Consider the following 27,020-nt stretch of genomic DNA (forward strand, 5'->3'; position numbering starts at 1 on the left):
TAGGCGCTCACGGACACAACCACATTTCGGATCTGGTAACTCATTTTAATTGTTGCATGCATACTGGATGTAGTGGCATATATCAGGGCATGTTCCCCTCTCCAAGAACGTCTTGTAGGCTGGAACACAGTGCAATATGGCACCCAGCATGGAACGGTACTGACCGCACTACAGGGTGTATATAGTTCCCACATAAGTTTAGATCAGGCACGCTCAACCTGCGGCCCTCCAGCTGTTGTAAAACTACAACTCCCACAATGCCCTTCTGTAGGCTGTTCGGGAATGCTGGGAGTTGTAGTTTTGCAACAGCTGGAGGGCCGCAGGTTGAGCATCCCTGGTTTAGATAATATGTATGTAAAGGGAGGAATCTACAATTTAAGGCGCCCGTTGGTTTAAACCTCCCAATAAAGGAACTCACTCACTCAGAGGCAAAGCCTTAAACATACATTAAGCACTTAAAAACAATACATCCAAGGCAAACATTTGGCAATAAAACATCATGAAAAATTACAAAACCGTATTCATAAATGCACTTCTCAAAAGGACTACAACTGGATCGCAGACCATATAACACCGAGCCGCACTGAGGATTTCCAGCAGATATGAGCATTACTGTGACCACATGAACGCCGATGATTCTGGTTGCATTAGTAGACTCTTAGGTCCTCACTACCAAACGGCTGAGAAAAGACAACAACACGTATGGCACACATACAGAAATACACAAAGCCGAAACAGACAGAGGTGGCAGTGCCCAGCGCATGTTGTAGCTGCTGTGCCTCAGAGAGCTGTTTTTGTAATGTAAATTGGCCGGAGTGATTTTAGGATCTACCTATATAGTGTATAGATAAACAAATCTAGCTTCCTGCAGCCACCACTAGGGGGAGCTCTCTACATACTGTTTATACAGTTATCTCAGTATTCTCTCTAGCTCCGTACAGTAGTAGTTCAAGACGGGCAGAATTTTTTGAATTTTATTATGTCTATACAGGTGGTTATAAAAAAACAAAACATAATAAATGAGTGCTATAGGCTTAAAGGGGTGTCCAGGCTCATATAATGGGTGGGGGCATTCCTGGCATCTCCGCCGATCAGCTGTTTAAAGAAGCCGCGATGCTCTGGTGAGTGCTGCGACCTCTTCCTAGGGCAGTGACGTCACGTTCATCGGTCACATGGCCTAGGTGCAGCTCAGTCATGGGATGGGTTATGGCTCAAGCATGGCCACGTGCTGGGCTTGGTAAGCTGTGAGGAGGCCACATTGCTTATCGGAAAGCTGTGGCCTCTTTAAACAGCTGATCTGCAGGGGTGTGGCGTGTCAGACCCCACCCCCGCTGATCCACTATGGCAGGGCTGGCCAACCTGAGGCTCTCCAGCTGTTGTAAAACTACAACTCCCACCATGCTTTGCTGTAGGCTGATAGCTGTAGGTAGTCTGGGCATGCTGGGAGTTGTAGTTTTGCAAAAGCTGGAGAGCCTCAGGTTGGCCATCCCTGCACTATGGATAGCCTATCCCGAGGACAGGCCATCAATAGTAAAATTCTGGAAAAATGTGGCTTTCAAGAAGAGTTTATATTGCATACTACCTGTAAACTGGAAAGGCTTTGCATTCCCTGTATACTCTGTTGCAGTATGGTTTCTACATTGCATTTTTAGACTCCACCCCTATATGCCACGTGCCTTAGTTGTCACATGACTGCCAAGTTCCACCCACAGTAAAATAATAATATATATTAAAGGGGTTGTACACCATTAGAAAACATGGCTGCCTTCTTGCAAAAAATAGCACTGCATGTGTCCACTGGTTGTACCGACTTGAATAGAGCTCAGATGCAATACCAGACACAACCTGTGGACAGGGGGGCGCTTCTTTTTTTATATTTTTTTAAAGCAGCCGTGTTTTTCTAATCCAGGGCAAATGTGAGCAATGCATCATGGGAATGCACTCCATTTAATGAAAGGTATTTCTACTCTACAGTTCCTATTTTTGAGCCTTACCTGCCTGTATTCCTATAGGACAATCATCAGTGTAAATATATATGAACGCAGCAGGTTTTATTTGTTTTCTACCAACTTTCTTGTCGCCTGGAGCCTGCTACAACTATAAAATATTGTTAAAAGAATTGAAAAAACAAAAACACCAAAATAGATAAAAGTAAGCAGGTGAAATGGAGATCCCGAAATGTAGAACCCCCCCCCATGTGCTGGTAGATAGTGGTACAAAATGTCAACCAGATTTAAAAGACCAGATAAGGCCATAAGCTGTCAGTCATCCTAAAAAAAAAATCAAAAAGTTTGGAGACTTGTTTGCACCATATGAACAGTGCGGATTTGTACTCGGGGGTACCTCTCTGGGCAGCATACAAAGTATAGCCTAGATGTGTGGGACGTAAAACAGAGGTGGGAGTGCGAAGGAATGTCAGAGAGAAGAAATTAATGGAGTTAAGTCATACGGGAAGATTCCCTCAATCATTTATAATAGGACTATATGCCACAACATGCCACCTCACGCCCAACATTACCACAACTGTCACAAAGGAAAAGTGCTGCCTACCAGGGGCATCAGCGGTGGCCAAGATTCGGGTAGACACATGGATGGCTTTGTGTTTCCTTTTGCTGCAAGCTGCATTGGAGATGCCAGCTCCAACGTGTCACACAGAGGTCTGCGCACACACACACACATACAGACAACAGGACGGTACAGTGATGCGGTGGAGATGGTCGTGCAGCATAAGGATGGCAGTGGTGCAGTGCGAAAATTCCCATTTACAAATTCACGTCCTCAAACAGCTCCTTCTGGTTGTCAAGCAGGAACATGGTGAAGGTGTTGATGGGATTTATGGCTTTGAGGGTCATGGCCACATCGTTTGCCCAAAGGAGGTTTGGGCCAAACACCACAGCCAGGTTGGCGTTTGTCATCTTATTCTCTCTGCTCCGAGAGGACACCTTGAGGAGAGTCAAAGAAGAATCATGAGTTGGAGGGTGGAACGCTCACATCCCTGCTCGCCGCGGCCGAACCCTTTTCTTACCTCAACAAGAAAACCAGTGAGGAACCGGAGAACTTCATAATTCTCTTCAGGCAAAGTCTTAAGAGTCTCTCTAGCAGATTCCACCTTCTTCTCTGGCTCTAGATCTGCAAGAGATTTATAGGGGAAGAATATGCTATGTTACAGACTGGTATATGGGTGCAAGTCAGATTGGATTAGATCTCAGGGAAAATCAAAGGGGCAGTCCCACGACAAACAATTACCCCCTATAAGTATCTTATGGACAGGGAAACTCATTGCTGGGGCAACCGCCAATCATGGAGGCCCAGTGTTGCCCCTTTTGAATGGAGTGGTGCTCATGCTTACACACCGTGCTCCATTCAACTCTATAAGACAGCCAAGTACAGTGCTAGGATACATTCAGGGCTAATGCACATAAACGTGTGCACCCCGTGCCCGTATTGCGGACCACAAACAGCCACTTAAATGGGTCTGCAATCTTCAGGATACAGTGCAGTGTGGGGGCAAAGGAAGAACGGATCAGAAGGGCTTCCGTGGGATTTCTGTCCGTGCCTCCGCACCGCCAAAAAATAGGACTCAAATGAATGGTTCTGCATCCACACATGGTGTGCACACGGACGGTGCCCAAGCAATGCAGACCGCAATTTGCTGTCAACAGCAGAGGCACGCGGCACACACGTTCCTGTGCATGAGCCATTAAAAGAAAGAAAGTAAGCCGTCCGTGCTGCGGACTGCAATTTGCAATGCATGGCCACCGGCTGTGTGAATTCCATGTTGCAGCGCGGACCCATTCACTTGAATGCATCCGCAATCCGCAATATACGCAAAAGATAGGACATGTCCTATCTTTTGCAGTGTGGCAGCACGGACCAAAAAGCTCACAGAAGCCACCAATCACAGATAAGTGCGGGACCCTCATCTCCAGAATGTGCCCCCAAAAGAGAAAGAGCAAATGAGAGCTATGGGAGTTCTGAAAAAAGCCGAGTGAACGTCCTCGGCTATTTTGGAAGTCCCATAGACATGAATGGATAGTGCACCGTTCCATTCACTTCTATGGGACTGCTGGAGATAGTCGAGTGAGTGCGGCTGCTCTGCACTCACTCCTGGGGTCCCGTCCTGGAGATATGTGCAGATCTCAGAGGTGGGACCCATACCTAGCTGACATTGCTGGCATATCCCTAGCCATATGCCACCAATGTCTCACATGAGATAACCCCTTTAAAGAGAGGTTCATGTGTTCCAGATGACTCCATTCACACGTAACTGAAAGACGTCATGGAACGATGAATACGCATGTATATTAACTGTGCAAATCCTGCGCAGAAAAGCTTCAGATTAGTCCCACTGATTTACAATGTGGATAACCCATGTGTGGAGGCCTAGCCTACCCTGCAAAACCTTGCTGTTAGAAAGAAAATTCCACTTACTGAAAAATTCCACAACGTAATTGTAAAGGTTGAATGTCAGCAGCGGCTCGGGGAGCTCCCGGAGGAAGGTCTTGAGGATGACTGCAGTCAAGTGGACATCGTCATACTGCTTGAAGTCAACAAGTGCTCCTGGACACAGATACATAGAAAAGGTACAGCATCATTAGGACTTACCATTTCCGGAGTGGGGTAGGCTTCACGGTTCGCCTAGAAGCCCTTATAAGCAATCCGTGTGGACCTTCTGCTTTTGGTTGGAGGCTGCTAGGTGGGTTACCACCCCCGGTATCCCCATGTATTAACCAGAACAGAAAGCAGCTGGACACACCTTTACCCAATACATTCACGTGTTACACTAGTACTGCGATGGCTAACCTCCTCCAGCGGTGATAAAAAAAAAACGACTCCCGAGATGTCCGCTTGCTTGGCGGCTCTCAGAACGCCATAGAAATGAATAGAGCATGCTGGGAGTCGTAGTTTCCCCACAGCTGGCGTGTCGGAGGTTAGCCATCACTGCACTAGTCTCTCATTGTTTTGTTTGGGTGCTGCGTAATGCTTCATTTCACCTGTGGTGGCGCTGCAGGGAAACTGAACACTTGCGACCAGGTTCCACAGCCGATTGCTGGTATTTCAGCAGTGGGACTGTCTGTCGTCAGCTTATTATTCTAACGTCGACAGTGAACAACCTCTTTGGTGTAACTTTCAAATACTTACCGATATTATATTTCTGCTGAACTTCTCGTACCACTTGAGTGCTGGCCGACCGCCGGAAAATCCCCTCCGTGCTTAGAGCTGCAAGATGAAAGAGACGAAAGGTCAGGATCTGTACACAAGTCCGTTCCTCTTTCCTGTTATTACCCAAAGGACTTGTCACAGTCAGCGCAATGTAACACAGAATGTGATTTACAGTCACCGGATTCCTGTGCATAGGTCGCGCTCCAGGAGCATCACAAAGAACGGCGCTACTCGTGCAGAAGATGACAGCAGGACTATCCGGATGAAAGCGAATACATCTTCCAAAATGGCTTCGACTATGCGACACTGACTCTGCCAACAAACAATATGGACAGCCTAACTTGAACTCATCTTATGTCCCAATGACCAAACAAGTGACGTCATCAGAACGAATCAGGGAAAGGGGTTTTCGTTTTTGAATATATTAGGAGCCTTCCCATTCAGATTCATTGACACATATGGGCATGCGGAAATACTACGGTTGCCTTCCCTGCTTCATCAACTGATCCGACTCTTTCGTATCTGGCTCCATGCTGTCCATCTTCCTATTCTCGCTTTAAATGCTTTTATCTACCATTAGCTCTCTGGCTGTTGTGAAAGTAAGGCCCCTTTCACACGAGCGAGTTTTCCGGCGCGGGTGCAATGCGTGATGTGAACGCATAGCACCCGCACTGAATCCTGACCCATTCACTTCAATGGATCTGCGTACATGAGCGTTGCTTTTCACGCATCAGTTATGCGTTGTGTGAAAATCGCAGCCTGTTCTATATTCTGGGTTTTTCCATAGAAGTGAATGGGGCTGCGTGAAAAACGCATTGCATCTGGAAACAAGTGCGGGTGCGATGCGTTTTTTACTGATGGTTGCTAAGAGATGTTGTTTGTAAACCTTAAGTTTTTTATCACGCGCGTGAAAAACGTGTCAAAACGCATTGCACCCGCACGGAAAAAAACGGAACAACTTAATGCAATCTCAGAAAAAACTGACTGAACTTGCTTGAAAAATGGCGTGAGTTTCACTGAACGCACGCTGGACGCGTCCAGACCTAATCCGTCACGCTCGTGTGAAAGAGGCCTAAAACTCCCAGCATCCCCTAACAGCCCGCACCTTGTAACATCAGCTTCAGAGATTCTGAGAGGGAAGTATCTATGCCCGGTGTGCAGCTGAAAAAGACACTTGAGAGATTGGCCAAGATGACTGACACGACACAGGCCGCGAGAGATTTCACGCCAGATCTTCAAGCAAGACGGCGGTGGCCAACCTGTTGCGAGCAAATGGATCAGGTATATAATGAACGCGGCATCTGACGGTTACGATGACAGGGAGCGGCGCAACCGCCGCTCCCCGTCATTGCACCCACTACTTACAAAGAAATGCGCTTTGCGACGAAGTAATTCGTCACAAAGCAAATTTTTTGATAATTCGCTCATCTCTAGTCATCAATATCAGACTGGCAGAGGTCCGACTCCCAGCACCCCCACTGATTTGCTGTTTGAAGAGGACGCGACTTCCTAGACCAGTGACGTCACGCTAATCGGTCACACAGCACAGGTACAGCTGGGTCCTATTCAAGAGAATTTGACAGAGTTGAAACATCAAGCACAGCCGCTATCCAATGGACAACTGCGAGGAGGCTAGGCTGCTCAAGGTGGCCTTCTCAAACAGCTGATCAGTGGGGTGTTGGACCCCTGCTGACCTGATATTGATGTCCTATACTGGGGATAGGTCGACAAGATCAAAATCTCGGTAACCCCTTTTAAATGTGTCATGTAACGGGTCACGCACCATTGCGATCCTCACATGACCAGGACAGATTTGCATCCTTTGGAAGTAACCAATAAGGGTTCCTAAAGAATGACAGCAAGCAGAGATTTTGAGGAATTGATATAAAAAGTATACATCAAAAAGGCTCTGACCTTATCTTACAAAACTAAAGACTAACGGGTTAAGTTCCGGAAGTTCTGGGATCCCCTCACCAGTAACAGTACACAGCAGCATAACTGGAATTCCCAGCTATCGGATAACACTTATGGACTAGCAGTGGAAATTCCAAGGTAAGAGGCTCATAAAAAATATTTATATCAAAGACTTCCCATTTTTTATCCAACCATAAAACAGTCACTAGGAAGAAGTTCTTAACGGCGCGCCTCCACTCCTGCCAGGCTTAAGGAATCTAAGCCAGGAGGCCAGGGGCGTAGGTAATGGCTCATGGGCCCTGGTGCAAGAGTTTAGCTTGGGGCCCCCCTTCCCTCAGTGCTTTGCGCCCAGGGAAGCACTTAGCATTCGTGCTGCCTGAAGCAAAAATTTAAAGAGAACCCCCCACACCCGCCGCAAAATTCTTGACCTAACCCCTTCCCTCCAGCCAGAGGTGTAACTTGACCAGCATGCACTTTCTATAATACAAGGGTCTTTGGGCTCCCTCAGGCTCCTGGGCCTGGTAGCGACTGCTACCTCTGCACCCCCTATAGCTGCGCCCCTGCAGGATGCATAGACCAGGGTCAGGTTCTCACACCACCGGCCCAGAGCCACTGTTGAAATATCCAGCAGGATATGTGGACCTGACATATCACTTGAAGATGTGCCTCTCCCCTGGTAGTCAGAACAGAGCCCCTATTATCGGTAGTCACACAGCTGCACCACACGTCATAGCAAGCCCCACCTCTCCATCATAGTAGGACCCCATATTTTCTCCTTCCTCTAAGTAGCCTTATCCCTCGTACTCACCTACTGCGATGCACCCTTGCAAGCTTCATGCTACATGCAAGCAGTCTGTCCTCCACTAACAGAGACTGATGCAGAAGGAGCACACAGCACTGTCATATGGGAGAGACCGAGTTGGGTGCTGCCAGTGCCAGCTCCATGCACTTGGCCTCCACTGACGGCATGAAGAAATCAAACCTCGTCACCTTGGCTTGATTTTGTAGCTGTTGAGGTGACAAGCATTAGCCTGAACAAAACCCTATGAGAGATAAAGTCATCCGAGGAGGTCTGCTGACCACTGAAAGACTAGAATCAGCGGACAGTCTACAGCAGGAATCAGCAACCTGTTTTGAAACTACAACTCCCAGCATGCTCCATTCATTTCTATAAGAGTTCTTAGAAGAGCAGAGCCAGTATGAACGCTGAGAGTTGTAGTTATACAGAAGCTGCAGTGCCGGAGGTTGCCTACCCCTGGTCTACAGACAAGGATCAGCAACCTCCGGCACTCCAGCTGTTCTGAAACTACAACTCCCAGAACCCTCCTTTCACTTCTATGGGAGTTACAAGAACAGCCAAGTACGTGCACACGCTGGGAGTTGCAGTTTCACAGCAGCTGGAGTGCCGAAGGTTATGGATCCGTCTACAGCATTATAAAAAACTAATAGATATTATTCAATAAGCCAGGACACTGACCATTCTGCTTCAGATAAGCCACAGTCTCTTGCATAACTTGGGGGATCTTCTGACTGCTGTCGGGGCGCTTGTCTTTCAACCTGCAGATAACACAATAGTGTAAGACACAGAAACAAAGAGGGGAAGGAGCAAAAAGAGGTTGGGGTTATCCCAAGATACTCACTGCTGAAGGGAGACCCCAAACTGTTGGTTTGGCAGTGGCGGCCGAGGTGGAGTAGTTTTCTGGCTGGTCGGCGTGGTCTTCAATGTAGAGCGGATGTGCTCGTCGTATCTACAGAGTCGTTATTCAGAGAGGAGATGTTAGGAATGACAGGACAGGCTTTTATATGGGGCGGTCTGATAAATACTCCAGTGTCACGCTGGAGGACCGGGCATGCCAGTGCATTACAATGATTTCAATGAGAAATGTGTAATACTTTATTTCGCCTGGTGGGGCACTGCAGGAATTAAACACTTACTGCCACCACAGACTATAACCGATCCATGGGTGTCCCAGGAGCTTGACACCGAGTCATCAGCTCCTGGATCCAACGAGATGAACCTTTTTAATGAGCATTACGGATATAATAGTAAGGTATATTGGAAAGGAGCCATTTTGTCTGAATTTCGCACATGCTCAGTTGTAACGGCGGGACAGAAATGCCCTGGCTGGCAGAAGTTGGGCCGGTCTGTATGTGTTGTGTTCGTTCTATATATGCGGTTATGTAATTGATATCTATGCAGATTACAATAGCGATTACTTGAGGACTGCTTCGGGGATCCCCAGTTGATCCAACTTCACAATCTCCTCCAATTCACTCAGATAATTTGCGTAGAAAATCTTCCGACCAAACTTGAAGCTAAGGTAAAAGAAGGAGACTGGACTGTCAATGTGCTCGTCACCTCACAGGATATACATTAAGCTACATTCACACGAATTTCGTTTCCGTGTCAGTTTCGTTTTACGGATAGGATGCAGACCCATTCATTTCAATGGTTCCGCAAAAAATGCGGACAGCACACCGTGTTCTATCTGCATCCGTATGTCCGTTCCGTAGCCCCGCAAAAAAGATAGAGCATGTCCTATTCTTGTCCACTTTGTGGACAAGGATAGGCATTGTTACAATGGATCCGCAAAAAAACGGATGCCATAAGGACGTCATCCCTTTTTTTTTTTTTTTGTGGATCCGCAACTTGCTTACGTCAAAACACATACGTTCGTGTAAATGTAGCCCTAACTATATACAGTATCACAAGTTTCTGTCTGATGGCTCCTTCTCCTTACCCCCTCTCACCTCTCCTGAATAATCTTCAAAATTGATTTTTGCCCAAATAAAAGTAAAAAAATAAAATAAAGCGAGTATTATACTAGAATAATCACATTCCCATAAAAAACAACTATTCTGGAGCATCTTTTCTTAGAACTCTGTTATGTTCCTCTGTTACTCTTCCTGGAATGATAAATAAAATAACAACTGTGCATTCCCATTCCCATGTCAACGGGTTATATTCCTGCGCACTTGATCCAGAGTCACGCCCTATTAATAAATGGAAGGGTAACGCCCAGTTGTCAGTTTATTAATACATTTCCAGGAGCAATACCAATTCCAATTTCTAAGAAAAGATGTTCCAGAATTTAATGCGCAATACAAGTATTCAGTAAAACAGGCATGTCAGGAGAGCAGCTCATCTTTAAAGGGGTATTCCAGAGCTTTGTGGGGTAGCTATTCTCTTCATTCCCATAGAAGTGAATGGAGAGAACCACACGAGCGCAGCCACCCCGCCACTCCCGGCTGACCAAGAATAGGCCCTGTTCATCAGGTAGGTGCAGATTCCGCACATTTATGGTATATTCTGTGGATAATTGTAACACAGCCACAGGATACGCCATGTGTCCGACTAGTGCAGAACCTGCACCTGTTTCAAGAACAGCGCCCCTCCTTGTACAACTGGAAATGGAGAGGCGGCTGTGCACGTGCGGCTTTCTCAATTTACTTCTATAGGAGTTCCGAAAATATCCGAGTGCACCAAAGAAGTGAATGGAGAGAACCAGACAAGCACGGCTAAAAAACAGGCCCTGTTCTGCAGATACCGTACCCATGGGACACCTATCACATATTCTGCGGATATGCCTTAAAGGGGTTGTCTCACTTCAGTAAATGGCATTTATCATGTAGAGAAAGTTAATACAAGGCACTTACTAATATATTGTTATTATCCATATTGCTTCCTTTGCTGGCTGGATTCATTTTTCCATCACATTATACACTGCTTGTTTCCATGGTTACAGACCACCCTGCAATCTATCAGTGGTGGTCGTGCTTGCACAATATAAGAAAAAGCACCAGCCTATGTGCGCTCCCACGGTCCCGGCCACCAGAGAGGCTGACGCTTTTTCCTATAGTGTGCAAGCACGCCCGCCACTAATGGATTGAAGGGTGGTCCGTAACCATGGAAACGAGCAATGTATGATGTGATGGAAAAATGAATCCAGCCAGAAAAGGAAGCAAGATGGACAATCACAATACATTAGTAAGTGCCTTCTATTACCTTTCTCTACATGTTAAATGCCACTTACTGAAGCGAGACAACCCATTTAAATGTCCAGGTGGGATTAACCCTTTAGGCTTCACTTTGCGCCTCAGGGGGCTTACCTTATTATAGGTTTGAACAAGATCAGTAAGGTCTTGATGAACATTGTAGGATGGACAATGTACAAAGCCTTGATGTTCTTTTTGTACCTGAAAAAAACATGGGAAGACACACGGTGAGCCAGAGAGGACCATTGTGTACCTGCCTTCTTCTTCCGAAAGATGCTGCACCTGTCTATGGGTTGAGTCTAGTGTTGCCTACTCAGCCCCATTCACTTCAATACAGCTGCAATACCATACTTGACAGGTGGACAGGCAAGGGAAGAAAGCAGACCCCTAAGACTTCTGCCAAAAAGCCTAATACAAGGTTTTACACTGCGATCGGCGATAATCTTTAGGGAGAACCCAGCAGCAAGTGTTCAATTCCTCTGCAGCGCCAAGACAGGAGAATTGAAGCATTACATAGGTACCATTACTATGAATGGGCTCTCCAAGTAATGCATGGATGTGCTAGGTCATCCATACTGATGCTGAGGTTCTTGGGGCCAAAGAACACAGAATAAACCCACACTTGCTGCAGATATTGCCCTGGTCAGACTGTACTCCGGGGATACCAGTGTAGCCATCCACGACCATGACAAGGCATACAGTACACCGTCATATTATGGGTGTGCGTCTGGACACACCGAATTGTATTGTACATATATATTATTTTAGGCTGCGGCAGGAGGTTACCGGTAGACAGTCAAGCACTCATCTCCTCTGCTTCAATACTTTCCCTTAAGCAGATGTCAGTGGGATATATACAAATCATTTCTTAATGGCAGCAGAGCACTTGGAGTCCTGCCTATGCTTTCTCCGTGGACACAGACAGGATCAAAGGCAAAGCTACTGGCAGTGTTCTCGGTCAGATCTCCGCCGTACAGATCATGGACGGCTGCATGCACTATATCTGCTGCTTATTGGGGGTCACTTTCCAGCTTAAAATATGAAGATGAACCATAGAAAACATCCTCAACACACTGCTCCTGTAGTGAGTGGGCTCAAGGAATAATGAAAGGTGCAAATGATGGGAGTATCTGGGATATGAGCGATCAGCAGCTTCCATCAGTGCCATAGACTTAGGTGTGGTGGAACGGGGATCCCCATTCTGGAGATCAGAGGGGGTTCTAGAAATCTTCACTCCTTCATTCATTTTCAGACCCCCTGATATTCAATTTACAACCTAATGTGGGAGTGTCCTCCCAGTAATTCCTGCCACATGTGAAGTATGTGTGTCCAGGATGCTGCTGCCCTTACTACCTCTCTCTTATGTATCTTCACAGCTTCACGCCTGGGCTGATTTCTCCTTCTACAGCTGACAGACACTGATGTGAGAAGAGTGTGATCCATCTCCTCCTGCAGAGTTTACTGTGGCTGCTTTGCTATCTCTCTAAACTAGTACACAGTCTATGCGGGTCTCTCCTGAAAACTGTCTTGTGTGCGATATCCCATTTATCTACAGCCTGTGTGAGCTGACGTCCTTAGACAGTTAACTACCTCTTCACACTCTGATCTGCCATGTTCAAGCTCCTCCCACTCCCTGCTGCCAAAGCTAAGGCCTCATGCACACGGGCATTGCCCAGCCGTGGTCGTATTGCGGCCCGCATACGGTGGTTCCACAATACACGGGGCACCGGCCGTGTGCATCACGGATGCGGGCCCATTCACTTGATTTTTTGCGATGCAGACGGATCACAGACCCATTCAAGTTGAATGGGTCTCGATCCGTCCTGGCCGCCGCATGGATGTTGCCGGTGCATTGGGGACCGCAAATTGCAGTCCCCAATGCACGGAACAGCCGCACAACAGCCGTGTGCATGAGGCCTAACACTGAGAGAAGGGAAAAACATGAGCAGAGCTCTAATGGCTTTATGCTTGATTCAGCAGCACCAGCAGGTAGACGAAGGACTTACACACACTATGCAGAATCAAAACGGTAGGACATTCATTTTGCACTTAGGATGGAATTTGCATGCAACAAGTCCAAAGCTTTTAAGGGGTTATTTCCATCTCAGACACTGATGACGTATCGCTAGGATATGCCATCAATGTCACATAGGAGTGGGTCCCACCTCTGGGATCCACTCATGTCTCCAGAACGGACGAAGGAGAGCGCACCACATAAGCGTCGCCCCTCTCCTTTCAAATGCATGGGTAAAACAGAATACTGCACTTCAAGCATAGATCCCATCCATATACAGCTTTACACGTTTTACGCAGAAGAAGAAATTTCATAAACATTTGATACAGTTATACCTACTGCCACATGGTGTATGGTAAACTACTGGAAGGGGGGTGAATGCTCACATGGGTGAGGAATAAAGAATCCAGAAAGCCGAGTTGTACTATTTGCTCTGGGACTTTGTTCAAACTGTATTTTGGGCTGGATTTTTATGTACTAGCAGATAGGTGTTAGTAGTGAGACTTGCCATTCCCTCCCCACTCCAGTACACCACTTTACCCTAGCCTGAGGCAAACCAGGAATAAATACAGGGCTGAAATGTTAATTGCCTGGAAGCTGCATGACCCTGCTTGTTGTGCAAATCCTGATCTAATGTTGGTACAGGTGAGGAAACCTCAAGTATAGTTAGCGCCCAGACGGGGAGATGTTTTTTTTTTTTGTTTGGTACTGTTATGGTTTAGGTTGCCATGGGTTCAACCAAGTGAATGTTGAACTCGGATGCCACTGTGCTGCACAGAAGATTACTAAACAATATTTGGACTTTTAACCCGGTGGATCTGACATTGTCAACCCCACCTCCAGATTGCGACACTATAATACAACCCTCAAAGACGAGCAGGCACACATACACAATTCTGCTCTGTTTCCTGTTCTTCTTGGATTTAGACCCTATAACTTCTCCCCAGAGTAAAGAATGTGTAACTACAATGCACCGGCGTCCCATGTCACCCGGGTCTGTAGGGTTTGTACCAGGACACAGTAATAGCAAATACTTACTTGCGATCAAACTCTCTATAGGCATCTCTCAGCCAGCCCAGAGACGGCTTGTTTTCACTGGTCAGGCCATGGTGCAGGTAAACCAACGTGTAATCGCTCTCAACGAACTGGTCCAATGTTAGCTTCAGATACCTGCAGGAAAGATAAATAAAAAAAAATATATATAGAAACACGGTGGTCAGATTTGTTTTAATTTAAAAATCAAGATCTATGGGGGTCTGGCCACAGGGGCAGAGTTCTCCAGCTGAAGGTCAGGTGTAGATACTGATGCAATTCGGCACAAATCTGCCAAATTGCATCAGTACAGGCATATCTGTTTAAAGTTTTGCAGAGGACTTACTGTGGATTTCACCCTATGCATTGCAAAGGCACAGTAAGGATTTAAAATCTGCACCGCAGCTTATTTAACGTTGCATTACAGGGGCGGTGGGCCAATACCCAGAGGGCTGCCCAAGCCCTCCTCTCTGCTGCGACCCACCTGCCCCCCTGAGTTCAACGGTTGTGGCCCACATCTCACCTCTTAAGCCCCCTTCTCCAAATCCTAATCAGGGAGAACTGGAGGAGGACAGAAAATGGCAGCTATTGATGGCCACCACAGAGGGACAGCTTTTGGGGCAATATATTGTGGTAGATGGGTCAGAAGGGATGGTATTTTGTGCTGTGGTATTGCTCACCCCACCTATTTATGTTGCCCCCACCTTCTGTCAATTTGGACCCTCTTACAACATGGAGCCACTTTTAGGATTTTTTTTTCCAGGGAGACTTTAATTTCCCGGTCCGCCCCAAGCTGCATATTTTTTTCTCCAGTGAGGATGAAATTTGCTAAAGCACTTTGCTTGAACCATTCCGCGGCTGAAAAATCTGCAGTGTTTTCCAGGACTCAGACACGTGGTTGAGATGTTACCAAATCTCTTCCACGAGCTGCAAAAGCAAAACCACAGCAGAAACTGACGAGTGGCGCAGAGGAGGTTAATTCATGCTGTGGGCCTCCACCGTGGATTTGACCCTTTGCAATGCATTAGGTGACATCAACCATAAAATTTGTGACAAATCTGCACGTAATACACGGATGGAATTGGATCAGAATCCACAGCTGAACTACGGCAGCAAAAATGCTGCCTGTGTGGCCGTAAACTAGAAGTCTTAATAAAGCCCTGCGTTGGCGTTGGATCCGCCGAATTTATGTAGAGGTGACAGGTCCACTTTAAAGGGGTTGCCTAAAATTAACGGAAAATGTTTTTTTTTTTTTTTTTTAAAAACAGCGCCACTCTAGTGCACAGGTTGTGTCTGGTATTGCAGCTCAGCTCCAATACCAAACTGAAGCCATGGACAAGTGGAGCTGTGTACAAAAAAAAAAAGTTAACCCATTTAGGTCAGACTGTAAACCACCTATGGTTGGGGCAGATACAGGCTGTAGACTTCATGTGCATGCCGATGAGTGTACAGGGAGAGCGGAAGGGGGGGGTGTACTGGATCCCCCACTCCATTATAAGATCAGTCCATCTCAATATAACAGCAATTACAGTTAGAGAAGTATATACAAGAATCACTATGTATACATGAACTAGGATTGATTGCAAACTCCTTTCCTCTGTGCCATTTGGGAGGGAAAGAAAAAAAAACATAAAACATAAAACATAAAAAAAAGTCATTAGAGGGAAACAAGCAGGATGAACATCCATCCCATAAAACTTACAATTTGGATTAGTCTGGCACTGGAGCCAACACAGAAGGGGGTTTAAATGTAACTGGAAATAGCAATAAAACTATATGGAATGCAGACGGCCGAGCACCAAATATGGGGCGAGACGAGCGCTCACCACGTGGAGGAAAACATCAGACAGAGTGGGCCGCCTGCCTGTGCTTACGTTCCCCGGCCGTCCCTTAACCCTGCTTTAAGGAGGCAGATTAACGACGGTAGCAGGAAACACGGAGGACATGCAGACCACACAATACGCCGGGATTACTGCGGCCACTTACTGTAGGAGCTTGAAGTGATTGAGCTCGTGGCAGGGGGGCATGCGGCAGGCGTTGAACACGACAATCTTGCGCCCGAATTTGTCATCACCTTTAAAATGGAAAAGATAACAATGTAATATTTTTTTTTTAATCAACCTACATATTCTAGAAATGGGATCAGCAACCTTCAGCACTCCAGCTATTGGGTAACTACAACCCCCAGCATGCTCCATTCAGTTTTATGGGAGATTCGGGGACATCCAAGCAAGTTGACGTTTTACAACAGCTGGCGTGCTGGAGTGTTAGCCCAGCTCCCCATGCCTGCGATTCTGTCCCCACACGCAGGTATGGGCACCGGGATTCCTCAACCTGCCCCGCTGCTGCACGCCTCGCCAGGCGCGGGCAGCGGGGTTTTTAGCTGTGGTCCGCGCTCCTGCCACTGGCATCTCCCTCCTGGCTCTGGGCAGAGCTTGCTCTCCGGCTCAGAGTTCCTTGTGTGCATATAGGGTGTATGTGGGCACTGTCGCTCCTCCTTATGTGAGGCAGCACGCGCTGGTCTGCAGGATGTATTTAAAGACGCCTCCTTCTACAGGAAGGCGCCTGAGCAACTTTGGTTCCTAGCCTAGTCTAGTTCCGGTTTAGCGAAAGGTGTTTCTGCGATTCTTACCATTACTGTGTACCGAACCTTGCACCTTGTTTAACGGACTCTGTCTGTCCCGGACCTTGTATCTCGCTTACGGACTACGCCATACTGCTGCCAGCACTGACCTCGGACCTTGTACTCTGACCTTGCCTTGCCACCGCCTGATCAGCCTCTGGCATCCCAGCGCCTTCTGGGTGTACCATACCATCTGGAGGTCAGTCCAGTGGGTCCACACCCAGGTTCGTGTTCCAGCGCTCCTCAGAGGTAGCACCTGGTGTACCCCTCGGGAAAGTCTATCCTCACCATCAGAGGTATCGTGAAGAATGAGGGGTGCACATAGCCATCGCCCACTGAGGAGGTTGGGAACATGCACCCGCTGATCATTACACCACTGTTCGAGAATACTGTCCAACCGCAATGGCTGCCCATAGGGTAATTATACACCAGAAGGGCGTCGACTCTCTAGCTCCACTGGAAGGACATGCCACTTCAAAGTGTAAAATAAGGAAGGAAGAGCAGGAGAGTTCCGGATACATAGAGGAAGAATTATGTAAGACGACACGGGGCAGCCATAAAAGCCCATGAGGCTGAACGGAGGAAAGGGTTTTATAGGGATGGTCAATATAGCTCCCCTACTTGGGAAAACCAGTCTCTCCTATCACAGACTGACAGCAGCCCGAGATTGTGAGAAACGACTCTTATCATCCATCCCCGGAGAGCAGAAAGAAACTGGCAGCTATTAATATCGCAGAGGAGAACGTCACAATGTGCAGTTCCTGTTATTATGCAAGTTCGTACTGGCATGATATAAGAATATTGTGTACTGTTCCCTGCTGCACGCCACAGATCTGCTTACGCCTCTACAATGGCATGCAAAAGTTTTGGCGTCCCTGGTCAAAATGACTGTTACTGTGAACAGTTATGAAAAAGTGAAGATGAAATGATCTTCAAAAGGCATAAAGTTAAAAGAGGACCTTTCACCTGGAAAAACATTGTGAACTAAGTATCCTGACATATACAGCGGCGCCCAGGGATCTCACTGCACTTACTAATATCCCTGGGCGCCGTTCGTTCTCCCGTTATGTCCTCCGGTATCTTCGCTCAGTAGGTTATAGTAGGCGGAGACTTAGGACTCTAAGTTATAGTAGGCGGAGTCTGCCCTTGTTCTGCTGGGCGTCTCCTCCTCCTAGGCTGTAGCGCTGGCCAATCGCAGCACAGAGCTCACAGCCTGGGAGTTTTTTTTTCTCCCAGGCTGTGAGCTCTGCGATGCGATTGGCCAGCGCTACAGCCTATGAAGAGGAGACGCCCAGCAGAACAAGGGCAGTCTCCACCTACTATAACCTACTGAGCAAAGATACCGGAGGACATAACCGGAGAACGGAGCGGCGCCATGGGATAATAGTAAGTGCAGTAAGATCCCTGGGCGCCGCTGTATATGTCAGGATACTTAGTTCACAATGTTTTTCCAGGTGAAACCTCTTTAAAGATGACTCTTTCTCTTTGTATTTTAAGCAAAAAATATTATTTTATTTTTATAGTTTATATTTTCAAAATAACAAAAAAGGAAAAGGGTCCAAAGCAAAAGTTTGGGCACCCTGCATGGTTAGTACCTAGTAGAACCAACTTTGGCTTGTAAACGCTTTTTGTATCCACTCAAGAGTCTTTCAATTCTAGTTTGAGAGATTTTTCATCCATTCTTTCTTGCAGCCCGTTCCAGTTCTGTGACATTCCTGGGCTATCTTGCATACACTGCTCTTCTGAGGTTTATCCACAGACTTTCTATTATGTGAGGACCATGGTAAAACCTTCACCTTGTGCCTTTGCAGCTAGTGTACTGTAGATTTTGAGGTGTGCAGAGTCATCATCCATTTGAAGAAGCCATCCTCTTTTCAGCTTCAGCTTTTTTACAGTTTGTGTTATGTTTGGGTCCTGAATTTCCTGGAATTTCATTGAATCCATTCTTCTCTGTACCAGTGAAATGTTCACCGTGCCATTGGCTGCAACAGAACCTCAAAGCATGATTGATCCACCACATGTTTAATGGTTGGAGAGGTGTTCTTCTGATGACTCCTCCATGAGGGCTGAACAGTGTACCACAGCTCCAGGATCTGTTAGCTCTCCTGTGTGGTGTAGTATAAAGGATCTGTCGGCTCTCCTGTGTGGTGTAGTATAGAGGATCTGTCAGCTCCTCTGTGGTGTAGTATAAAGGATCTGTTAGCTCTCCTGCGTGGTGTAGTATAAAGGATCTGTCAGCTCTCCTGTGTGGTGTAGTATAAAGGATCTGTCAGTGCTCCCGTGTGGTGTAGTATAGAGGATCTGTCGGCTCTCCCGTGTGGTGTAGTATAGAGGATCTGTGGGCTCTCCCGTGTGGTGTAGTATAGAGGATCTGTCAGCTCTCCTGTGTGGTGTAGTATAAAGGATCTGTCAGCTCTCCTGTGTGGTGTAGTATAGAGGATCTGTCAGCTCTCCCGTGCGGTGTAGTATAGAGGATCTGTCGGCTCTCCTGTGTGGTGTAGTATAGAGGATCTGTCAGCTCTCCTGTGTGGTGTAGTATAGAGGATCTGTCAGCTCTCCTGTGTGGTGTAGTATAGAGGATCTGTCAGCTCTCCTGTGTGGTGTAGTATAGAGGATCTGTCAGCTCTCCTGTGTGGTGTAGTATAGAGGATCTGTCAGCTCTCCTGTGTGGTGTAGTATAGAGGATCTGTCGGCTCTCCTGTGTGGTGTAGTATAGAGGATCTGTCGGCTCTCCTGTGTGGTGTAGTATAGAGGATCTGTCGGCTCTCCTGTGTGGTGTAGTATAGAGGATCTGTCGGCTCTCCTGTGTGGTGTAGTATAGAGGATCTGTCAGCTCTCCTGTGTGGTGTAGTATAGAGGATCTGTCGGCTCTCCTGTGTGGTGTAGTATAGAGGATCTGTCGGCTCTCCTGTGTGGTGTAGTATAGAGGATCTGTCGGCTCTCCTGTGTGGTGTAGTATAGAGGATCTGTCGGCTCTCCTGTGTGGTGTAGTATAGAGGATCTGTCGGCTCTCCTGTGTGGTGTAGTATAGAGGATCTGTCGGCTCTCCTGTGTGGTGTAGTATAGAGGATCTGTCAGCTCTGCTGTGTGGTGTAGTATAGAGGATCTGTCAGCTCTGCTGTGTGGTGTAGTATAGAGGATCTGTCGGCTCTCCTGTGTGGTGTAGTATAGAGGATCTGTCAGCTCTCCTGTGTGGTGTAGTATAGAGGATCTGTCAGCTCTCCTGTGTGGTGTAGTATAGAGGATCTGTCGGCTCTCCTGTGTGGTGTAGTATAGAGGATCTGTCAGCTCTCCTGTGTGGTGTAGTATAGAGGATCTGTCAGCTCTGCTGTGTGGTGTAGTATAGAGGATCTGTCAGCTCTCCTGTGTGGTGTAGTATAGAGGATCTGTCGGCTCTCCTGTGTGATGTAGTATAGAGGATCTGTCGGCTCTCCTGTGTGGTGTAGTATAGAGGATCTGTCGGCTCTCCTGTGTGGTGTAGTATAGAGGATCTGTCGGCTCTCCTGTGTGGTGTAGTATAGAGGATCTGTCGGCTCTCCTGTGTGGTATAGTATAGAGGATCTGTCGGCTCTCCTGTGTGGTGTAGTATAGAGGATCTGTCGGCTCTCCTGTGTGGTGTAGTATAGAGGATCTGTAGGCTCTCCTGTGTGGTGTAGTATAGAGGATCTGTCGGCTCTCCTGTGTGGTGTAGTATAGAGGATATGTGGGCTCTCCTGTGTGGTGTAGTATAGAGTATCTGTCAGCTCTCCTGTGTGGTGTAGTATAGAGGATCTGTCAGCTCTCCTGTGTGGTGTAGTATAGAGGATCTGTCAGCTCTCCTGTGTGGTGTAGTATAGAGGATATGTGGGCTCTCCTGTGTGGTGTAGTATAGAGGATCTGTCGGCTCTCCTGTGTGGTGTAGTATAGAGGATCTGTCAGCTCTGACAATCAGTGCAGACAGCAGTTCTGTAGGGACCCACTCTACTGACAAGAAGGGCGGTAATGTCAATTTGTTCTGTTAATTCCAGGTGGAATAACAGAGAGGATAACTGTGAAGAACCCATTGCACATTCATGTAGTATGGAAGTATTTATTCAGTATTTATTCAGCAGCTCCAACACTTCCTCTTTAAGGCTACTTTCACACTAGCGTTCGGGCGGATCCGTTCAGAACGGATCCGCCCATAATAATGCAGACGGAGGCTCCGTTCAGTACGGATCCGTCTGCATTATTTTAGCAAAAAAAAGCTAAGTGTGGAAATAGCCTGGGACGGATCCGTCCAGACTTTCAATGTAAAGTCAATGGGGGACGGATCCGCTTGAAGATTGAGCCACATTGTGGCATCTTCAAACGGATCCGTCCCCATTGACTTACATTGTAAGTCTGGACGGATCCGCACGCCTCCGCACGGCCAGGCGGACACCCGAACGCTGCAAGCAGCGTTCAGCTGTCCGCCTGTCCGTGCGGAGGCGAGCGGAGCGGAGGCTGAACGCCACCAGACTGATGCAGTCTGAGCGGATCCGCTCCATTCAGACTGCATCAGGGCTGGACGGCTGCGTTCGGGTCCGCTCGTGAGCTCCTTCAAACGGAGCTCACGAACGGAATACCGAACGCTAGTGTGAAAGCAGCCTTAGGCAAGCAGGGAGAGCTCTTCTCACCACATGTCCGATAGCCGTGGCCTGCCTCTCTGGTATGTGAGCCACTGAGGGGAAGTACAGTCCTACCTCTAGTATGTTCCTCCATGAACAAATCCTATTTTAAATTTTAAACCTGAAACTATAATCACAAGCATATACAAAAAATGCAAAAACTAGCTCAACGTGAATGATATTCTGCATTTTATAATCTTCCTAAAACCAAATGCAACCATATATTGGGTTAAAAAAATAAATAAAATAAAAAAACAGAAAAGGAAGGGGGGGGGGGGGGCTGTTTTCCTCATCATCAGGCTCCTTGTGAAAAGAACTTGGATTCCTGTAGTGTGCGGCCGCAGCCATCATGACGTGATATGCAAACTATGCCAGAAATGTTTTGGTCTGGAGGGCAGGTTTAGACAGAAAGCCTGACAACTGCTGCAAATGGTGCTTTAACACAGAGGAGAGGCAATACTGGAATAACGGGGTCCCAACATGGGCACCTGCCACATTTCTAACAAATGTATGATTCTTTGAGATGGCAAATGACACCCTATGGGCAGTTTCAGATAGCTGGAAGACGGTCATCTTTATACATTTGTTTTAAAGCGCAAGAACCGGACCACCATGGTTCTGTGGAAACTTAGATCACCCTAGAACAGTAGATTGGTTCAGTAGAACTGCGGTCATCTGGGTCTTCAACCCATTATATGGGTGACACATGACTGTTCCGGCCAGTCATCGGCTGGAGCGCTCATGTGACCCGAGCCAAACAGAATGTGGACATGGGTGAGCGATGGAGCTGGAACCCAGCGGCAGGTTTGCACACCTGGATTTGGAGATTTGCTGCCATTCTTCTTTGCAGATCCTCTCAAGCTCTGTCAGGTTGGATGGGGGCCGTCGGTGGACAGACATTTTCAGGTCTCTCCAAAGATGTTCCATTGGGTTCAGGGCTCTGGCTGGGCAACTCAAGTACATTCATAGTGTTGTCCCTAAGTCCCTCCTGTGTTGTCTTGGCTGTGTGTTTAGGGTCAATGTCTTGCACTCTGGATCAGGTTTACATTAAGAACATCTCTGTACTTTGCTCCATTCAGTTTTCCCTCAACCCTGACCAGTCTCTCAGTCCCGATCGCTGAAACCCCCCAGCCCCAGTATGATGCTGCCATCACCATTCTTTACTGTAGGGATGGTATTGGCCAGCTGAGGCGCAGTGCCTGGTTCCCTCCAGATATGACGCTTAGAATTGAGGCCAAAAAGGTGGATCTTGGTTTAATCAGACCAGAGAATCTTGTTTCTCACAGTCTGAGAGTTGTTTAGGTGTTTTTTTTTTTTTGTAATCTACAGGCAGCTTTCATGTGTCTCTTACTGAGGAGGCCATTAAGCCCAGATTAGGTGGAGGCTGCAGTGATGGTTGACCTTCTGGAAGTTTCTCCCATCTGCACACAGGATCTTTGGAGCTCAGCCAGAGTGACCATTGGATCCTGGTCACCTCTCTTACCAAAGCCCTTTTATCCCAATTACTTAGGCTGGTGGGGCGGCCAGCTCTAGGAAAGGTCCTGGTTGTTTCAAACGACTTCCATTTAAGAATGATGGAGGCCACTGTGCTCTTGGGAACTTTCAGTGCAGCAGAAATGTTTTTGTCCCCTTCCACACAATCCCGTCTCTGAGCTCTACAGGCAGTTCTTTCCTCCTCATGGCTTGGTTTTTGCTCTGAAATGCATGGTCAGCTGCGAGACCTTATATAGACAGGGCTGTGTCTTTCCAAATAACGTCCAATCAGCTGAATTTACACAGGTGACTTCCATCAAGGTGTAAAAACATCTCCAAAATGATCAAGAGAAATGGCAGGGCACAGAGCTATGTCAATGCCAAATTTTAGCTTCAACTTTTTAATAAAATTGCAAACATTTCTAAAATTCTGTTTTCACTTTCTCCTCATGGAGTATTGAGTGCACATTGAAGCGGGAAAAAAAAACTAAAACTTTTTATTTTATTCTAGCACAAGGCCAGAACATTTTACAAAATTGCGAAAAAGTGAAAGGGTGTGAAGACTTTCCGAATGCTCCGTAGATAGGAAACTTACAGTGCATGTGTAAAACTGGCAGAATACCATAAAACTTGTGCATGTGACATTAAATTATATGCAGCACAATTGTTTCCTTAGGGAACCTCATGACGGGCGGGCACCCCCTGCAGCAAAGTTAGTTTCCTAAATATTACATCACTTTTCTTACTATAAATCCGCCCCATAATTGCATGATACAAAAGGGATATAAACACTGGAAAAATAATACTTGGTGTAATTTATAGACCCCGTAACATCACAGAGGAGATAGAAACGCAACTGTATAACCAAATAGAGCGGGCGGCACAGGCTGGTACAGTGGTCATAATGGGAGATTTTAACTTCCCAGACATTGACTGGGGTCAGGGCTCTGCCTCAACCGCAAACGGGAGAAGATTCCTCAACTTGCTGCAGGACCACTTTATGGGCCAGTTTGTAGAAGCTCCCACTAGGTGCGATGCTCTGTTGGATCTGGTAATTTCTAATGATGCAGAGCTTGTTGGTAATGTAACTGTTCGAGAAACACTAGGTAATAGTGACCACAATATAATTATATTCCCCCTACACTATAAGAAGCAAACTCTGTCAGGCAAAGCAAAGACCATTGAATTTCAAAAAAGCTAATTTCCCTGGTTTAGGGCAGCATTTCAGGGCATAGACTGGGAGCAGCTACTGTCACATTATAATACAGAGGATAAATAGGAGAGCTTCAAATTCACATTGAGCAATTGCACTAAAAAAATTATTCCTTTAGGTAACAAGTATAAACGGCTAAAATTAAACCCGCCATGGCTTACAGCTACTGTAAAAAACTAATCTGATGGGTCAGCTGTAGCGTTTGAAGATTACAAAGGGCTTAATAAAATCTTTAAAAAGGAGATAAAATGAGCAAAAATACAAAACGAACAGCAGGTAGCAAAAGAGAGTAAAACAAATCCCCAAAAATTATTTAAATATATAAATGCTAAAAAACCAAGGTCCGAGCAGGTAGGTCCCCTAAATAATGGTGAAGGGGGATAGTCACTAAAGATAAGGAAAAGGCAGAGAGTTACTAAATGTTTTTTTTAGCTCCGTACAAAAGAGAAAGGAGCTGGGGCTGTTAGTACATCAAGTAATATACTCACCATACTTTACCATGTTGCTGTAACTTGCACCACATTTATCAAACTGTCTATTTTGCAACTTTTTGAAGCCAAAATTCCATAATGCAGGGCGTGATGAATTTGCTCATTGTATTTTTACAATTTAAATTTTTTTTTTTTTTAAAGGGAAACCACAACGCCTAGTATGCTTTAGAGCAGGGATGCTAAGACCTGCGGCCCTCCAGCTGTTGTTAAACTACAACTCCCAGCAACTTACAACAGCTGGAGGGCCGCAGGTCTTAGCATCCCTGCTCTAAAGCATACTAGGCGTTGTGGTTTCCCTTTAAAAAAAAAAGAAATTTAAATTGTAAAAATACAATGAGCAAATTCATCACGCCCTGCATTATGGAATTTTGGCTTCAAAAAGTTGCAAAATAGACCGTTTGATAAATGTGGTGCAAGTTACAGCAACGCAGACTTTTGCAAAACTGGCATTAAAGATTCCCCACATGATAAATCTCCCTCAGACGCTCTATTTAAAAAAAAACGCACCACTTTTGCCCGTGAGCTGCGTGTGGCACCGCAGACGTGTTTTAACAAGTTGACAATGCTCATGTATATTGCGCTCCCTGCTGCTGAACACCTGGAGCCTTCCCCAGTGCATTCTGCAAAAAGCTGACAGTGGAATGACGCCATTGATAATGATGGGGATAAGGACTACAGAGAGTACAGTGCGGTCAGGGAGGCAGTGCCCAATGTGCCGCCCTCTGTGCCCTATGCTAGTGACCCTTTTGCAGCCGGACAGCCCTAGCCATTAGGGCTGATTCACACAATAATGTGAGCACAATACAACAGACCTGACGTCAGATAGTAATTTATGAAACAGTCAGTTCCTATGATGTAGTCACTTTGGGTTAGCCGCGGTTGGTGTAGGAGACGCGGCCAACAAATGGGCTGTGTGTCCTGGAGCGAGCGCGATTGCGTTGATCAGCCCTTAGTCTAATTTCGTACAGATGGCGACTCAAGCTAAATACACGTATACAGCCTCAGATACTACCAGAAAGGAAAAATGCCATAGTTATGGTTATCCCAGTGTGATATCCAGCCGATATATGTTCTCCATCACATAGACGCAGTAATCTCTGCAGCGCACATACATAACACCAGAGAAACGCAAAAACAGCAATTCCAAGATTTAGGGTCCATTCACAGGACCATATTTTATTTTCGATCCGCACCCGATCTGGATTTGCGGATGGGATGTGGACCCATTCATTTCAATGAAGCCGCAAAAGATGTGGACAGCTCATTGTGTCCTGGCCTCGTTCATATATCTGTTCCGCGGCCCCGCCAAAAAGATAGCACATGTCCTATTCTTGTCTGTTTTGCAGACCACAAAATGCGGGATGCACACGGCCAGTATCCGCGTTTTGTGGATCCTCAATTTGCGGACCGCAAAACGGATACAATCGTGTGAATGGACCCTTAGTGTTATTACAGGAATTACTAGAAGCCAGGGCAGCTGTGAGAACTTCCTGATGCATGCCTGCAAGCCACCATAACCAGGGGTCATGTCCTGCAACACTCGAGTTGAAACACGACATTTGCATGGAGGTTTTAAGAGGCGCTGTCCCCTTAACTACCCTGACATGTCCGTTTTAGTAACTACTTGCACTTTCCATGTAATAGCAATTCTGGAGCATCTTTTCATATAACTCTATGGGGTGTCATTCCTCTATTATTCCTATTAGAAGTTTATGAATAAATTGCAAGTAGTCTGTAAGAAAGGTCCAGACGGGTGTTACCAGTTGGAGGTGTGTCCCTGCACAGTCTGACACTGGCAGCAGTGATTGGATAGTATCAGACTGTGCAGGGACACCCCCCCAACTGACAAAACCCAGTGGGACATTTAATGCAGACTGCTGGTAATTCCATCATGTACTTCTAGTATTAATATGAGAGGAACAGCACATCAGAGATGTAGGAAATTATCCACAACCGTTATTGCGTGGAGAATTACTAAAACAGGCGTATCAAGAGACAGGTCCTCTTTACATTCTTCCAATACATTTCTTCAGCGTCACACACAACGGCTCTCACCTGCCCCTTCTCTGCTGTGAGCACGGAAGGTAAACCGCACTTGGATACGGATAACTTGAAATCCAAACAGATAGCGAACATCCCAGCTCAGTCTCGCAAAGGTTCAACGCTACTTTATTTACGCGGTTAAAAATATACATCCAGTACAACCAGTTGTACTGGATGTATATTTTTAACAGCGTAAATAAAGTAGCGTTGAACCTTTGCGAGACTGAGCTGGGTGTTCGCTATCCGTTTGGATTTCTTCAGCGTGTATGGTTAAAGGGAACCTGTCACTGGGATTTTGGGTATAGAGCTGATGGCATGGGCTGCTAGATGCCGTTAGCACATCCGCAATACCCAGTCCCCATAGCTCTGTGTGCTTTTATGGTGTAAAAAAACCCGATTTGATACACATGCAAATTAACCTGAGATGAGT

General features: G+C 46.6%; 1 protein-coding gene across 3 annotated transcripts in view; it reads right to left on the reverse strand.

Moving 5' to 3' along the window:
* Window positions 1–806: 806 nt before the first annotated feature.
* The window catches only part of ARHGAP1 (Rho GTPase activating protein 1), a 39,764-nt gene continuing 13,550 nt past the window's right edge, over window positions 807–27,020 (reverse strand). For all 3 annotated transcript variants that reach the window (XM_044271150.1, XM_044271149.1, XM_044271148.1), the window contains exons 4-13: window positions 16,106–16,193; window positions 14,126–14,257; window positions 11,188–11,274; window positions 9,295–9,393; window positions 8,718–8,825; window positions 8,555–8,634; window positions 5,143–5,220; window positions 4,432–4,560; window positions 3,026–3,129; window positions 807–2,942 (exon numbers count right to left, since the gene is read on the reverse strand). In XM_044271150.1, the coding sequence (XP_044127085.1) occupies window positions 2,763–2,942; window positions 3,026–3,129; window positions 4,432–4,560; window positions 5,143–5,220; window positions 8,555–8,634; window positions 8,718–8,825; window positions 9,295–9,393; window positions 11,188–11,274; window positions 14,126–14,257; window positions 16,106–16,193 (1,085 nt within the window). In that variant the 3' untranslated portion in view covers window positions 807–2,762. The remainder of the gene's footprint in view (window positions 2,943–3,025; window positions 3,130–4,431; window positions 4,561–5,142; window positions 5,221–8,554; window positions 8,635–8,717; window positions 8,826–9,294; window positions 9,394–11,187; window positions 11,275–14,125; window positions 14,258–16,105; window positions 16,194–27,020) is intronic.

The sequence above is a fragment of the Bufo gargarizans genome, chromosome 10, assembly GCF_014858855.1.
Source record: "Bufo gargarizans isolate SCDJY-AF-19 chromosome 10, ASM1485885v1, whole genome shotgun sequence".
Lineage (NCBI taxonomy): Eukaryota > Metazoa > Chordata > Amphibia > Anura > Bufonidae > Bufo > Bufo gargarizans.